This window comes from Neopsephotus bourkii, unplaced genomic scaffold, assembly GCF_033783945.1.
Source record: "Neopsephotus bourkii isolate Nb327-2 ecotype Australia unplaced genomic scaffold, CSIRO-AGI_Nbou_v1 NB_860, whole genome shotgun sequence".
NCBI lineage: Eukaryota > Metazoa > Chordata > Aves > Psittaciformes > Psittacidae > Neopsephotus > Neopsephotus bourkii.
The window spans coordinates 714,934-732,084 of record NW_026901356.1 but is presented as its reverse complement, the minus strand read 5'-3'; the positions used below and the strand labels follow the sequence as shown (position 1 = coordinate 732,084).

Genomic DNA, 17,151 nt, shown 5'->3' with positions numbered 1-17,151 from the left:
ATTTGTGCCTGGGAAAGGCAGGGGTTTCCGAAAGGAACTCGTCTTGGCAACTGTGCCACGCTCCTCTTGTGGCAGGAGGTAGGATGCAACAAGTTCCTGGAGCGCTTCCCGGTGTGAGCCGGAGCGAACGTGACATTTAAAAATAAATAAATAAATGAATAAAAAAAACCCCAAAGGCAAACATTTACTTACCTGTCCCCAGCGGAGAGCTCTGGGGCCGGCCGCCGGTGCGGGCCAGGAGGCGGACGGAGGGCGGCGGGAGCCGGGGCTCGCTCCGCTGCCGGGAAGGACTTTCCTCGGGAACTTTCCGTCCCGCTCTGGTTTCCTGGGAGGCGGCCGCGATCACGTTTTATACCGTTGTTAGCTGGTAACCCCTCTCATTCATTAAGCTCACGTAATAACTCAAAGGGAAACGTGACTCTGAGCTAAGGCGTTTGCGTAAATCTATAGGTTTTTAAAACTCCCTGCCAGTTGCTTTCTGTCTTCTGTAGGCACCAAGGTGGTGGAGAGTTTAAGCTTGCGGATATTGCAAAGGGTTATTAGATTCATAAGTCACACCAAGTGGTGGGCGATCCACTGAGCAAAGCAGAAGTTCTCACATGATGACTTCAAACAAGACACATTACCTTCCAGCATCTGTTGGAGAGACTGGATTTTAAGACACTTCTGTCTCCAGGACAGCAAAGAAACAATGGTGAGTACCGATAAAAAAAGCCTATTTTTATAACTGGAGAGAAAACAACAACAAAATTAAGAAAAAGCTTGAGTTGTTGCTTAACGACAGTATCTAGTACCACGGGCTCGGCTTTCTGGCACTTACTATATCAGAGCAGCATGTCAGGCGCGGAGGCAGGGGGAATTGTGCTTTAGACGGTGTAACTTTAATCGCAAAGCTCTTTTGATTTAAGGCTGCGATGAAGACGCTGCGCTTGAGAAACTTGGAGCTGCCGCCGGGAGCTTTCCCCCCCCACACCCCTTCCATCCCCCCCGGCTCTTTCCGCGGCTGACAGCCGGGGTGGGGGGGACGGACACACACACACGCGGACGGACGCGCTCCGCGCCCCGCCGCGGGAGGAAGCGGTTGGGGAGGTGGGGGGGGGGCGCGGTGTGCGGAGCGGCGCGGCCGCGGCACGTGACGGCGCGGGGGGACGCGGAGCGGCGGAGGCAGCACCCTGGACAGAGGCGGCGGGGACCGGGCGGGGGCGGCCCTGCTCCGCATCGCTCCGCGCCCCGCTCCGCGCCCCTGCGGGCTCCGGGAGCTGCTGGCACCTGGTACCGGCTTCTCCCCGCCGTCTTCCCCTTCCCCTCCGCCACCCCCTCTCGCTGCTCCCGGTCCTTCCCCTCCCCGCCCGCCGCCCTCTCGCCCCGCTGGAGCTGGGCGAAGTTGGATTCCTGGTGGTGCGGGCTGCAATAGGAAACGGAGAGGAGGGGAAATAAAACACCCAAAACCAGACCCCACAGAGTCTTGCAAGCCCCGGGGCTTGGTTTGGCGGTGTCAACTTTGGGAAATGCCAGTGTTTATCTCGGCGATCTAGCCACTGCCCGTGGTATTAGCTGTGACCAAGGTAAGCGGAGGGGTGACCCCCCCTGCCTCTCCCCCTCCGCGGCGCGGGGATGGGTGCCTGCTCTTTGCCATTAGTCTTTAGTTTTGTTACCTTGCTGGCTGCTTGGTGTGCAGAGGCGAGAAAAGGCAGGAGAAGCTTGGTGAGATTGCACTATGAGTTAAGTTGTGCCTGATTTTAATCTGGGAATCTCTTCTCTATATGCGTGTGCATGCTTTGGGCAGAGATGCAACTGAGCTTTACCTAGATAAGCAGATGGAACGGAGTTTTTTATTTATTTGTTTTTAACCCTTTAGCTAAGGATGCAAGTTGATTTTGCATAGCTAAAGAGATGCAGCTGAGCTCTAGCTGGCACTGTGCACAACTGATCCTGCATAGATAAAGAGACGCATCTGATCTTTACCTACATGGAAATGAGCTGGTCCTCAGCTTGAGGGAGCCCTGATGGCCCCTCTGTGTATGCAACCTACGGCTGGGAGGGAGAGCCGTGAATGTACTGCTGATGATCCAATATCCGCAGTTACTTTGCTATAATTAAAGGGAGGGTGGTGGTGGTGTTTGACAAGCCTGAAACCCAAACGCAGCCCCCCCCCCCCCCAACCTGGAGATCATTCGGATAAGCTTTCTGCTCATCTCCTTCTCTCTAGTGCCTCCCTCTACCCCCTCCCCCCTTCCGATTCTTCCTACGTAGAAAGGTAGCTAATAATATTTAGTCTCCGGGCTAAAAATAAGCTCTGGAAAGTCAGCAGTTTGGCGGAACAGCGGCGGTAGCGGCAGTGCTCGCAGGTAGAGAAGCTCTGGGGCTCTCCGGCTCCTCACGGAGATGCGTCCCGCTTCCCCCCAGGGCCCATGCTGCCGCGGAGGGATGCGCTCCGCGGAGGAGGAGTCCACGCTGCCTCCGCCGCTCTGCTCCGGCCAGCCTGCGCCTCCGCGCTGTGGGGATTCCCGGACACCGGCAGCACCCGCCCGGGGGAGGGGGACACGGAGCGGGGAGTCCGATTCCCCTCAGCCCAGCCCGCCACTGCTCGGCGGTGACGGGCGCTCCCTGCGGCAGAACCGGCGGCGCCCCGCGGCCGGCCCCGCTGCGGCGCCGGGGTCCGCCGGGGAAGGAAGGAGGGAGCGAGTGAGGAGGAAGGAAAGGAAGGAAGGAAGGAAGAGGGAAGGAGGGAGGATCCGTGCCCCCCCCCACCCCGCCCCCCCGCCGCTGCTCGCACATAGCTCCGCCGAGGAGGGAACCCCGCGGCAGGCGGGGGGCTGGCACCGCGGGGGACGGCGCGGCATCCCCGCCGCGCACCGCACCGGGCCGGGCTCCCCCCGCCGCTGTGGGTGTCAGTGTCCCCGCCGCGGTTGCTACGGCGACCGCCTCCCAGCCGGGAGGCACCATCCTGCGGGAAGGGGGCCGGGGATGCCGCACGTGCCCCTCCTCGTCCCCATCCCCCGGGAGAGGCTAGTCGATAGCTGCCCCTGGATAAACAGCTAAAATGGACGTGCTGCAGGGCGGCACCAGGGGTAGATCCCACTAACTCGGTCACCTGGCTTCTCTTCTGCGTTAGTACCTATAGGGGCGGGGGGGAGGTGTTTTTTTATCATTAAAGAAAAGCAGGCACCCTCCTCTCCCGGAGATGCGCGGGTGGGATCCCAGAGACGGCGCCGGGCAGGATCTCCGCGGTGTATTTTTCCATTTCCCCTTGTAGACCTTGCGTTTTCTGGGAATGCCTATCAGGATGCGATGAGAGGCAATTCTCGGGAGCTCCAAGGTGAGGAGAGACTAGCCCGAGAAGAGCTGGGTATTGGAAGCATCCGTCATGGGCAGGCTGGATAAAACTCACACACACCTAGTTTGCAGTCTTGGTTTCATTCAGTTCATGATGAAACTTCCCCTGATCTTTTTTTTTCTTACTCTATGGAAAAGTCAGGTGGTAGAGTTAATACTTGAATACACCTACCCTGTTCTACTGGTGATGAGCCCTACTAAAACCTATCCACTTCCCCCAAAATATGGTTCTGTTATATAGGAGGTTGCTAGGGAGTTTCTAGGTATATCAATTTTCCACTCCATGGGTAATCTTGTATATCCTCCTATATTTTAATTTTACACCCATTACTTCTTTTCCAGCTCTTAAACCCCCTCTTGGCTTCAGTATTTCTGCTTCTGTTGCTATGTTTGTGTTGAATTCTAATAGTTCTCTGCAGTCGTATGGGATGCACTGCCGCTAACAAATGACACTGGGCCCTATTCGGTCACATTTGCTCACGGTGACTCATACATTCATCTGCAAGTAGCTTTATTGATTTTAGTATCTACTATTTCTCCAAGAGCTGTCACCAGCATGGTGGTGGTTCATCACCAGGTTTCTTCACTTATAGTTATGATACTGTAAAATGTCCCATCCCCTTCAACTATCCTTTCATCTTGCAATGTTTTGCTGTCTTGCTCCTTTTTTATAGTTTTCCTTTTATTTTACATGATATCATGAGTGTCGTCTTTAGTGGTCCAGTGGCTGCTGGGTGTCTGTGTCCAGTATGAGACGTTGTTTTCATATGGTATTTGACGTAGGCATGGTCTCCCTCCAACTTCATCGTTCTTGGCATCTCTCCATTTGGATAATCACTTGATTTTTAGCATCATTCAATAACCTCCCATTTCAAATGGTCTGATAGTCCTCACTATTTATTTTTGGTGGTCACTACTCACAGATGTGTGCTGGAGGATTATGTCTAGTATTTCATTATTCTGAGGTGGCTGGATGCACACATTTCCCTTTGTGAAGCAGGCCCTTTATTTTGTTTCTTTATCATACTGATACTGTTGAGCTCTCAGAAACGCTCCAAGAAAAAGAAAGACTGGTTGCCATTTAGTAACCATACGCTGCTTCCGAAATACAGTGGTGTACGATTGCTCTGCCATGAGAAATTCTGGAAAGGTGGATGAATCCTGAGGGACAGATTTTCCTCAGAGCTGTAAGTCTCACTATGAATCACTGCAGTAAATCACCACAGAGTGCTCGAATATTTTTAATCAGATACGCAAACAAAGAGAGCATCTATAAGATTTCAGGAGATCTAGTTCATTCCTTCAGAAAAAATAGCCACGTCAAGTGTTGTAAACAGCATCTGCAGGAAACAGTACCTCTCAAAGTCATTGAAAATCAGCAGGTTCCTCAGGCCCTGGGAAAGAGACAGGTAGCACAAGGTAAAATCCATATGGACAGGCACTTTCACAGCTCACTCCCCTTTGAGCTAACATTAGACTGGGGCTAAGAAACTGGGGCTAGTGACAACAGGCTTGTCAAGGCAGTCCTTGAAATGGGGATTCTGGCTTTTTGGGTATGAAGAACTAGGAAGAACTGAGAAACGTGGGTTAGAAACACTGGGCTGGATTTATAATCCTCATTTTAGTTCATGGTCAGTGAGTCCCGCTGGTAACAGGCACCACAGAACATAGGCAGATGATATGTAGAAAAGAAGTTAATCCTTGTATGCCTGGAAGTAAGGGTTTGAAACCAGTGTGAGTATCACGTGTTTCCCTCGTGTTTGGGTTTCCAAATGGTTTTACACCTCCTATCCGTGTCTCTCCCACCACATGGTTAGGAATACTAAAATGCCCCGGCAGGGAAGTGTCAGAGGACATCCTGCAGCACCCAGGATGCCTGATGTGCAGTTCTGCTCGCCTGCCTCAGTGAATCCCTACACCCACATGGCAGCAAGGTGCAGGGCAGGGCAAGGCACCATCTTCTCCCATTAACCAAAAATATCTCTGAGACACACTCTTGCAAAAATTATAGCCAGGAAAACATACCAACTGACATGGGGTTCATATAACAACTGCCCACCCTTTTCATTATTTCACAAATGTGTGATTCGTGCTTGTGAGCTGTCACCGTTAACATTTCCATCTGTCTCAATATTGCTTCTATTCTTAGTTGCTATGTGATAGATGTAGGTGTATGAAAAGGATTTTTCCCTCCTCCCTGTACCATGAAACAAAATAAGTGAAAGCCACATACATGTATCCATACATTTCATGCAAGAAGCAAGAAATACCGGCACCTTTGCGGCACTCCCATTACTAGAAGTAGAGGTGGAGTAAGAAGCACGTGCCTGTGCCTCTCAGTGCTGCTAGAACATGTACTCAATGGGGAAAACCATAAATAAGTCAAAATCTAACCGCAAAAGAACAACATTGCTTTGATCTCTCTTTGAATGTGCTGTTTGAGAGTCCTATTTTCCTAATCACGTAAGTATGGGAGTAATTTTGCTTATCATGTAATCCTAATTGGTCTTTTCCTGAGGCAATCTCAAAGGGAAAATAGCCATGACCTGCTTTGGTGTTCAAGGAATTGGGCCTTCAGCTGTGTAGATATTTCCCAACTTGGAGCTTTCAAGGTACTCCTTGCTCGGACAAACAGAAAACCCTGCATAAAATAGGCAAAACCTGCCTTTCTCAGTACCTCTATGCCAAAACTGGATTCAATGCGATTCACTGTAGAAGTGAACAGGAATTTCACAACAGCCTCCAGCAAAAGTGAAATCTGGCTCCAGTCACTTTATTCCTGTTGTTATTTGAACTTCATGGCAGAATGCAAATTCAGAATATCCTGATGAAAAGTGCCTTTTGAAGTCCCTAATGGATGTGACTGGTTTTCACCCGCAGTGCAGCTCCGCGCTTCCCAGGGAGGCAGGGGTTAGTGATTAGAGGTCTGGTCTGTGGCATTAACAGGGCTGTGGGAGATTGGCCCCTGCTCCTCCTTGGCTGGCGCAAAGCCTTGAGGCTGGGGCATTCGCCATGGAGCCAGTTCTGCTGTCGGTAAATGGTTTCCCCATGGTCCTAAGTTGTTGTACTCCCACGGGGAATATTAATGGTGGGACTGTAATAGACCAAGGTCTTGCCATCAGTGACCAAGTGTGTGCTTTCTCTTCCCCCTGCCTTTTCGTGGCCTGGTCTATCCATTTTTGTTTTTTTTCCTTCCCAAAATAGCACACAAGCCCCCAATTTAACAAGTGTAAACCGTACACTCTGGCCTCCAATTTATTTTGACATTTGGCAAGAATGATTACGGAACATGTTCATTAAGTCATAACATTTTTGCTGCTTTCCTATTCCAGGTCCTTATTGACTGTAGCACATGCAAAAATAATGAACTTACTTATTTTCCAAACAGGCAGTAGAGCTCAAAGTTCCAAGAAAACACATTGTTTACAGGTGCAATGTATGCAAAGGCTTTTAAAGCTCTAGGTCTCACCTGATAGCTAAAAAAATTACTGGTTCATTTCTGAAGGTGGACCAAAGGGGGTTTTTCACCCACTAAAATGTTTATAGGTACAGCTAAGGAGGTCTCATCGAACAAGTTGTTTCCTATTTTCTTAAACAGAGCCCCTTCCGCTTGACAAGCCTTTGTGGGACTTGGGAATCATGCAGCAAACAGTTACAGTGATAGGTAATTAGCCGGACCAGCCAAAAGCAATATAATAGGGGGATGGTAGCACAAGTATTACAGAAGGTGTGTGGGCATTTTGACATCCAGAAAGCATTATAGATCTGGTCTCAACTACCTCAGTCTCATGATGATAATTAAGAAATGTGGGTGTAGAAAAGCTCTTTTGCATGGTTTGGTTGGATTATTGCTGCAGTTCAAAACACAATTGGCACAAACACCCACATTGGACATGATTGCCCTTTGATGAGGCAGACACTGACTTTTTAAAGCTGACACAGTGAAAATTATGTGTAAAGTTTATGGGGCCACAAGCTTCTTGCTAGACTCCATTATTATAACAAATGGTAAAATACAAGCTGAAGCAGTTTAAAACAAAAAATTGAGGCATGTTGAGGAGGAAGGGATCCTGGCAGTGGGAAGACTTTGGGATTAACCCTTCTCTCATCTGCTTAGCAAGAGCACAAGAACAAGGGTAGTGTTCAGGGGGTTTGCTTTGTACATGTGGTCATACATCCTCTCTAAGGACAGACGGGAGGGAAGAGCAATGAATCTGGTTCCTTGGCTGCTTCATTAATGAAGTTTAGTTCCTATGCATCTTTGGTGGTTTGTGGCAGGTCTTTCCCATTCTTTTTCCTCTATTTGTTCATCAACAATACAGAGATGCTATCAAACTCCCCTCTGAGCACTGAATCGGGTAAAAATTACCATAAATGAAAATATTACGATGGTAATAATAATAACTTCAAGCTTTTTTTTTTTTTTTTTTCTTTGTAAGAGGAATGATGGAGGCTGTCTAGATGGGGACTGTTTGTGCCTAAGGTAAGGCATAACAGTATAGTTTAACGTATTCACTCTTGCAATGTGCTATTCTAATATTAGAGACAGTAGACCTGTACAGCTATGGAAATGTCAAAGTATTGACTTCAGCCCTGATCCTGCATTCAGGTTTCTTTATTCTTTTACATCTTTCACTCCTTACAACAAGAGCAACAGAAGAAGGTTGCATGGTGGCCAGCTGGTTGTTCTGTATCTGTCTATTAGCTCCCATTCAGATTTTCCCAGAGGAAACAGAAAAGGCCACACATTGACAAAGTAGACAGAGTTGTGAAAATATTTGACATTTCAGAATGATCTTCCTTCCCTTCCCCCAATATTTTCAACACAAACTCAGCTCTGTATTGCTTTACACAGTGTTTAAGCAATCTTTCAGTATTTCCCTCTAAAGCTACTATCGAAAGTCTGACAACGACTTTTCATAAAATACTCAGATTCAAAACAAAATGCATCATGAGAAGGCAATGGGTTTCAGGGCAACAGGTGGTTACCAAAAGAAGAAGGAAGGAAAAAAGGTGGACAGCTGATTCTGACAGCAAATACCTTTTGAAACCTGACCAACTCTACTGCAAATGGGATGCAGTGGGAGTCATGAGCAAGGGTCAAGAGACTGGAGCTGCCTAGGTGGAGAGCTGGCTCTGTTAAATACATGTGCATTCACATCTGCCAAAAGTTCATAAAAGCATCTGACAAGCTATTTGGCTGAATTTTGTAAACAGGTATCTGATAAAATAGTATCGGACAGGAAAACAAAAAGCCCTAGCAGTTTTTTAAGTGAGGTTAAGTTCTGGGTTTGGAATTTGCCAGTGGATGATGATACATCTCAAATTTCTTTTGTTTGTGTATGTGTCGCTTGCTGCAGCCTGAAGTGTGACACCCCTTATTCTATTGCTGAAAATTTATTGTATCGGACAAGAAAAAGGAATAATGTATCTATTGGTTCTAGAAAGGCATCTACACAAGAAGCAAATCTCACAGTATTTCCCACATGAATCTCTTTTCGTGTCCCAAATTTGGTTTATTAAATATAAGTCCTTATACCATGCTCATCATTCATCATGGTATTTGAACACCTTTCTGAGTGACACGACTAGTATCTGTTACATTTTGCTCTCATCCTCTTTGAAGGGAACAAGTACTTTTAAGTCTAAGGGTCTTAGGTTTTTTTAGGAAGGAGAGTTTAATCATAGATTCACCTGATTCTTCTCTTTCTCCACGGCATTTGCTCCCACATCAGCAGTTGGTCACTCTATCCACCACCTATTCCCCAGGCAGATCTGATTCTCATGCCTTTTCCGCCCGCCACCTGTTGTTTTCCTCTTCCCAAATCCTTCACCTAGACTCAGTCATCAGCTGCCCAACCATGGTCATAGCCCAGGATACCCACTGCTTCTCGTGCCTTTTTTTTTTTTTTTTTGAGCTCTTTCAAGTACCTGAATGTCTCTGACTTCAGAGGGGCTTTTAATCCTCAGTCTGCCGCCTCTGGCACCAAATAGTTATTTTTATCATCTGCTTTCCCATCAAAGATTTCCCGCAGCATTCCCTAAAGAAAATTTGTCTGGCTCCCAAATTTTAAGGAAACCAAAATATCTACAAGAAGGCTGCGCCCTTTTTAAGGCAAAGCTAGAAAGTTAATTTGCAACAGCCAGAATTTCATATTCATTTATCCGTAAGGATTTTCCATACAAAATGGGGAGGAAATTCAGAATGATGTGAGGCGTACACTTCAGGCCAGGAGGAAAGCCAAAGACGATGGATCTTTCCAAATGGTTTTCTTTTGGCTCTGTACCATCCCTGGCAAGTCAGCTCACCCAAGAGCAATAGGGCAAGACCAAGGCAATGTACTGGCTCACTTTCTTGACCACCAGAGGCCATTTCACCAGCTGCTGCCTGTGTGTGACAGCTGCCTGAGGCTCTTTTTAGCAGCAGAACTTCCTAGCTCGCCTCTGCCAAGGCTGTAAACATGATGATAATGATGATGTGAGTTATGCCAGTTCCCTCTCAGCAATGGACAGTCAGGCAGACTTCAGCACATGCTCTTCTAGGACATACTGGGGATCGTGCAACCATGGAGCCAAGTCTCATTTGGATCAGTTTGTCTTTTACTCTCTCCCAGTTTGGGTTCCCAACATGGCTTGCATGCTGAGGTAACCCCTGAGACCCTGTGCAGAGGATCAGCTATCTCCTCAAAGCTTACGGAGCTAATTGTTCGTGGACATTAATACCTTCCTGCATAGCAATAGCCTCCTGCTCACCCTCACTGCAGACCTGTAGGCAGTAATGAACCACACACTGTTCCTACAGCCAGAGAAACAGAGATGGGAGGGATGGGGAACTGTGCAAGAAGGTGGTTTGGAGGACACAGAGCCCATGATACAGGTAACCATGGGAAAAGGGTTGGAAGGACATGGAGAGCCCCTGGAAGAGGAAATTGGTTGTGTGACTTGAGGGAAGGAGCCCTATGGAGGAATCTCTGGCAGATGCATGGTGTGTTCAGGTGCTCAGCTTGAAACGTGGCATTGCTGTTAGTTTCATCAACCTCTTCTCAAGCTTTGTCCAACCCCACCTTTGACTCCTCTGAGAAAAAGACAGCACAGCGTCTTAGAAACAGGCACTTAGAGGCTTTAGGCGAGCATCACTGCCGTGATGGGATCAAGACATGGTCATGAGCCATTCCTGAGCCCTTAAGTAACAATCCTTCAGTGGCAGCACAGTTTCACCCTTGTAAAGGAGACATCTGGGCTGCAGCTGAGTAAATTTTTCCTTATCCATAATCATACGCACTTGGCAAGGCAGAGACAAGACGATGATCATAGAATCATAGAATAGTTTGGGTTGGAAAGGAGCTTCAAAGCTCACTAGTCCAACCCCCCAGCAATAAGCAGGGACATCTTCAACTAGATCAGATTACTCAGAACCACATCCAGCCTGGCCTTGAATGTCTCCAGGGATGGTGCATCCACCACCTCTCTGGGCAACCTGTGCCAGTGTTTAACCACTCTCACTGTAAAGAATATTTTCCTCACCTCCCGCCTGAATCTCTCTTCTTTTATGGCAACATAGATTGGCAAGTGATTGATAGGGAAGGGAAACTATAGGATTGTATGGTTCAAGCATGTGCAGAAGAGATGCTTTAGGTACCTGAGGATACTTCCCAAACCCTGTTTATTATACCAATACAAACAAATTTGATGGGAGGAGCAGCTCAGATGGAAAAGAAATGGTGATGCATCTTGCCCAGATGTAAGGTCCATTTTCCTGGAAAGCCATTTTAGCAATCCCTCAGCTGTCTGTCAGTAGGTCCTGCCTGGCTGTATCTGAAACCTTGATGGGGCCCACCTTCTGCCCACCTTCTCCTGAGTCCATATTTTTTGTGCGATGTTAGTAAAGATCTATGGTTAGCTAAAATCAAGCAGCTAAATTCAGATGGAGGTGTAGGGAAAGTTTGTCAGACAGTGAGAATGTGTTTTTTGTGCACTTGTCTTTTGTTTGGGTTAGCACTCGGGCTCAGCCTTTCTTTCCTGAGTCTATCTAATTCCATCAGTACATGGAATTAACACAACATTCATTTACTGCAAGCATGAGGGCCTGACAAAAGCACAGCAAACCCAAATTGCAAAATAAACTATGTTATCAGTTAGGCTTCCCCAGCTCTGGCAAGTGGTGCAATTTTCTGGCAGTTAACAGGGTCTAAATTAAGAAACTAATCAGGAATGAGCCTCTAAATTATACTGGTTCTTATTCACTTTCTTTTATCTTGATGCTACTTCTTAAAAGAATATTTTTAACAGATCTTTTAAACATTTGTAGTAAGAGGCAATAGACAAAATGTCATAATTTCCATATGAAGGAGTTTCTCTGAGTGTAATTTCTATCTAAAAAGCCATTTTACCCTAATATGGTCCCAGAGTCTATGTAACATATTCTGTCGCAACGACTTTTGCATCAAAACATTTTTTCTGTTTCATATCTGAGAAGAGATGTTGAATATTTAAATTCCATATCCTTTTTGATCTTAATTCCCATCACAGAGGAGCTCTTTAGGCCTCATCAATGTGCTCTAGGTGCAGTATCAGAGTATATTTTTCATATTATGGGATCTAACCCAAATTAAGGAACCAAAGGGGAAGAAACAATACATGCCTGGAAGGGGAAGGGATCCTGCTTGGAGCACGCAGCAGGGTAAAGCAACAAACAGCAACATAATGCAAGTCTAAAATAAGGTTTTAACTGCCATGCTGCAGAGTCCTCACTGAAAATCGAGCACTTGGCTCTCCTCTGATTTAAATACTTTGCATTCCTGTTGACTTCAGTGTTTTTTATAGTGAAATAAGTCCAGGCACTATAAGGCCATATAGTACAACTATGAGTTGCAGTAAATTATAGCAGATTAAACAGGCTAACTAATGAAATACAAAGGGGTGTTTAAAGCCACTGGTCACTTGTAAGCATTTACGTTTCAGCTGTATAAACTACATGAAAAAATAAACAGTGTCCAGGAAATAAATGTAGATAATGTTGTTTACGAATGAATACTCCAATGGCACAAGTCCTGAAACACTGAGAAAAGGCCCCACTGAATGTCTCGCCAAAGCCAGGGGTGGGTTTTACTGGAGTAGTCTTTGAGTTGCATCCAGCCCTAAAAATAGAAGGGGTTTGGCCATGTGGAGTTGCTTTCTTCCTGCTTGATGTTCTGGCTGCATGGGTTTTGTGGTGGTGGCCATGTCGCCTGTTGGATGCTCCTGCCGCACCACCGCCTCTCAAGAGCCACCCTGTCCTTGTGCAGGCTGGGACAGACAAATCGATATGTTTTCCCATTTGAGAAATGGTGGAGGACTTGAGGAAAGTTATTTTAAAATGCCTTAACATTTGCATTGATTTTCTGAATCAATATTTCAGGAATATATCAATATTTCTCCTTCACCGCAGATAAAGAGACCATCCCTTTTACATGGACAAGTGAAAACTGCCGGACTGACACATGCCTGCCTATTAATCTCCAAAGTGGAATGTAGTAACGTTTATACACATCATGGTTCCAGCTATTAAATTAGTGGGAGATTAACAATCCTAAGTGTTCAAGAAACAGAAAAGACAGCAAACAAATGAAACATGTTAGTCAAGGGGAACTTTGGCTTTAATGTGACTAATCCAGTACTTGTTTCTTTGAGCCACAAGTCACGGTAACTGGAGGAGGAGAACATGATGTGGTCTGGGTTTCATTTTGAGGACTCTATTTATTTAATCTTTATTGCTGCAATGGTAATTTTAGTTTGCAATTAACAAAAATATCTACTGTTCCTCAGATACTTCCCTCTAATGTTTTAGGTGCTTAACATGGAAAATGCTTTGAACTCTGGAGTTGCTTCTTAGGTAAAATAGCTCAATACCCTATTAAAAAAACAAATCTTGAATTCATCTTTAAACACATTAGCTTGTTAAAAGTATTGACATGGATGTGCTTTAAAGAGGGATGGAGCCAAAGCACCTTAACCTCTTTGGGAAGATGAAGACAGCAATCTAAGCACAGTCTGAAATGCCTTAATATGAAAGTAGCACAGGGCAGGAGAGCTACAATAACTATTTAATGTTTACACATGCTTTTCATTCCCAAGGTTCTCTGCGTACCCAAGGAGGATCCCTCCTGCCAGCTCTGGGCTGGAGGTGGTGGGCACCCTGGTGCAGCTATCAGCCTCCAGCACAGAATGCCATCTCCCTTCTCCCCTCCCTGACTGCTTGCTTTAGATCTCTTATCACCCATCACCCTCCGGGCAATATCACACAGCTGCCCACACCTGGTGAAGGGAGGGCTTGAGCTTCATGTCAGAGGAAATTTTATTTGCTCGAATAGAAATAAACTACTAAGGAGCACTCACAGGACTGCAAAGCTGGGGGTTTGGGCCTTGCTTATTTTTAGGACATACCCAAAATAAGCTCTCCACAGTTACCCATGGAGGAGGGTTTGATAAGGTACGTACGTACTCTGACAAGATGCCTGGCTAAGTTTATCAAACCCCTGCAATCTCATCCCTTTAAATAATAAAAATTATCCACTGTATTGTATCTAATTGAAACCCCGATGAATACTTAGAGATGAGTCAATCCCAACACCTTTTACCCACAAGTGCACCAAAGGTTTTCTGATCTTCCTTAATCATAGAGCTCCAATGGCTGGGTTCATCAGAGGAGTGCATCTCCAGCCATCTAATCTTTCCACGCTTGGCTCGTGTTTCCCCCATCCTGAGGAACCACACACAACCTCTTTGAGAAAGAGGGGATTTTCTTTTTCCTTCCCATGTACGTGGCTGACTCGGAGCCTGCTTTGTTGCTGTTGTTGTTCCATGCCTTCTTTTCTATCCACTGCAATGGAGCCGTGGCTGGGCTGTTAGCAGGGAGGCCAGAGGCAAGTGGGGAAAGGCTCTGCACTGCACGCCAGAGAGCCAGTACACTGGATACCCTCAGGCATAACCCAGATACTTTGCTCAAGTGATGGGCGTTTAATGCCTCCAAAATGACAGCAGTAAGGCAGAGACACTTGGAAGGTAAATTCCCAGTTCTAGTGAGTGTCGAAGCGTTAAATGATAAACCAAACTTTTCATTTTGCTGCTGGGCTGGATTCATTCTTTATTTTCTCTCTTTTTTTTTCCTTTTTTTTTTTTTTTCTGCCTGTTTTTTGCCTTTTTGCCTGTGCCACCATCCTCAATAGCTGCCCTCCACCCAGCAGTGTGGGGCCAGCCTGCCAACAGCTTCACACTGGCCGTGGGACCAGACAGTCAGGATAAAGCGTGAATTATCCTGGGGGCTACCCCCAGCCCTTCTGCACAGGAAGAGGGATTTCCTGGGTGGCTTAGAAGTGTGTGGAGTTTGTACAGACCCCCAAAAGGGAAGCCTGGAGGTTTGGACGGGGACGATTGTGTGTGTTCATCACTTGATGTATGTGGTAATTGTCACGTATGATTCATATTCCTTTTCTGTGACAGTTGATGCCAGTAGAGACAACTACACGAGCAGTGGCAAGGAACAAACACAGAAGGGGTGTGCTCGTCAAACAAGTATGTTCATGAGCAGCTTAATGAATTTATATATAATAGACACATGCATTTCCTTGTTTGTAAAATACTAATCTGCACCTACCACAGAGCTCTGTTCTAGAAGCGGTTTCATGCGCATAAATTGTGCTGAAATCCCTGACTAGAAGGCATGGGATGAGATCCAGGGTACAGATCCCCCCATGTGACGGAAAGCTGGCATGAGCACCTCTAGCAGACATGAGAAGAAACCAATTATTTTAATTGTTTGTTGGAGTTTCAAATTCACTTTTGCTGTAGCTGCAGGGTGAAGGTTCTGAGCTATTAGGTGATATTTTCGTCAGCAAAAATGTCGTGGTTTCAGTGCCTGTGATTGAAAGGATAGATTTCACTGCTTTATCCTCTACACATGCAGGCTACAAACTATGTCTAATTAAAGGTCTCTGGGTCTTTGCTGTTTCACAAATACTTTCCCTGCTCAAATGAGGCTGAAAGACCTCTCTGCAGACATTGTTCACCAAAGGCGAAATTATGCTAGATATTAAGAGCAAGTACACTGTGCTATTTAAGGCATGGGGTATATTCTGGCCACCCAGCAAGCTACTTGCAGACCAGAACCATAGCAACTCTTTGCGGCTTGGATGTGAAGTAAACCTTGAGGCTGTGAGATCCAAGTGCCATCAACCCCAGGGCATTAACATGTACTGCAGACGCCCAGGAGAAGCTGTGGTCACAGTTTGGCTGACCCCCTTCTCCCTCCACCTCGCTCAGTCACAGGCTCATGATGAGTACAAAGACCTGACGTAGCTAAGCAGAATTTGGGCTTGGTCCTCAAAGATGCTGAGGGTTTTCCAGACCTGCTGATGTTAGTGTAGAGTATGAGTGGTTCTGCTGTGTGCTGCGATCACTGAATCATTAGAGTGGCCTCACAGCCCAGTCATCTTACAAATGCAATGTGCCTGCAACCTCCGATGGTGTTTATAATCCATTGCAATTTTTAGCATTACTTGAGTTGGAAAAGTTTATTTCCATGAACCTTCCAGCCCTTTAATGTGACAAAATAGCAAAGATAGGTAACCAGGAAACATGAATAAACATAATTAAACATAAAATGCTTGTCGTGATATAAGAACTGACCTCAGCCAATTAAAATTATTAATAGTAAAAATACTCCTGTGTCAAACCCAAGTACCTCAACAGCATTCCCATTTCTGTAATCAGGATTAGTTTATATTTCCTGACAACCAAGTGAGAAGCAGTCCAAATTGTAGCTTCTTGACCTTTTTCTTGCTCAAAACCAAGTCGAGATACTATGTGAATAAAATGAGGAGTGTAAAGACATGTTTGTGGGGGGAGACTGAATCGCCAGCTGTGTATTGACTAACTACGGACTTTTAAGAATGTTACTCTTTTCAAATATTGACTTCTTTATTGCTTCTCTTACAATTGCAATGGGGGAATTTAAAAGCCCCACAAACTACTTTATCATAGAATTAGTTTATCAGTAAATTTGGACCTTGTACATCAATCACTATAATGCACAGCCTCCACGGAGACAGAAACCAGATGTGTGTGCTTCAGCTTTCTTCTTTATAGTATCTATAGCATCATTAGTGCCTATGCTACAGTTCAAATTGAATTCAGCAAAAAGCAATGGTCTCGCCCCCCTGCAAGCAATCTGATATTGCTGCAGGGATAAATCAAGATTATGTTGATTGACAACTCATACTCCTTCTTACTGTTTCCCTGTTGCTGAATGGAAAGGTGAAATGTGGATTGTGTATGCAAAAAATTATTTTAACTAGTTAGGTATAGGAAAGAGACTCCGTTTCAAGGTAAATGCTGTAAGGTGGGCATGCACCTTGAGGCACTGAATCAACCAACCCAAGATCACCAGGATAGGGCCTACCTGCCTGTTTCTTCCCCATGCAGCCTGTGGTGCAGCTTTCCTTTTTGAGTGCCACTCGGTTCTGATGCCTGTACAATCCAAACCTCTGCAAATGAAGATGGGAGATGTTCTTTTTTGCACATGGCAAGAGAGAATTCTTTCTGTGTTCACCTGGGAATCCACAGGAAACATGAGAATGTCTGAGTACTGCATCCTACATATCCTACAGGTTTCGAAGGAGAGGGTTTACGTACATCTCCAAGCTATAGTATGTCATGTGGACAAAGGAGCAGAGCTCTGATCAGGGCAGTTTCTCCGCATGATGACTGTCAGTTGCTTCACAAACGAATCCCTTGTGGGCCCAGTCTTTTGGGGCTCATTCATACAAAATTCTCCTTGAA

The 17,151-nt window shown here is 46.0% G+C and overlaps 1 protein-coding gene across 2 annotated transcripts in view; it reads left to right on the top strand.

Moving 5' to 3' along the window:
- The first annotated feature begins 204 nt into the window (after nt 1-204).
- The window catches only part of BDNF (brain derived neurotrophic factor), a 37,687-nt gene continuing 20,740 nt past the window's right edge, over nt 205-17,151 (top strand). The window contains exon 1 of one of the 2 annotated variants that reach the window (XM_061356569.1): nt 205-694. In XM_061356569.1, coding sequence (XP_061212553.1) covers nt 692-694 — 3 coding nt within the window. In that variant the 5' untranslated portion in view covers nt 205-691. Of the gene's footprint in view, nt 695-1,130; nt 1,566-17,151 lie in introns of those variants that run through there. The other variant, XM_061356570.1, reaches the window with a different exon arrangement.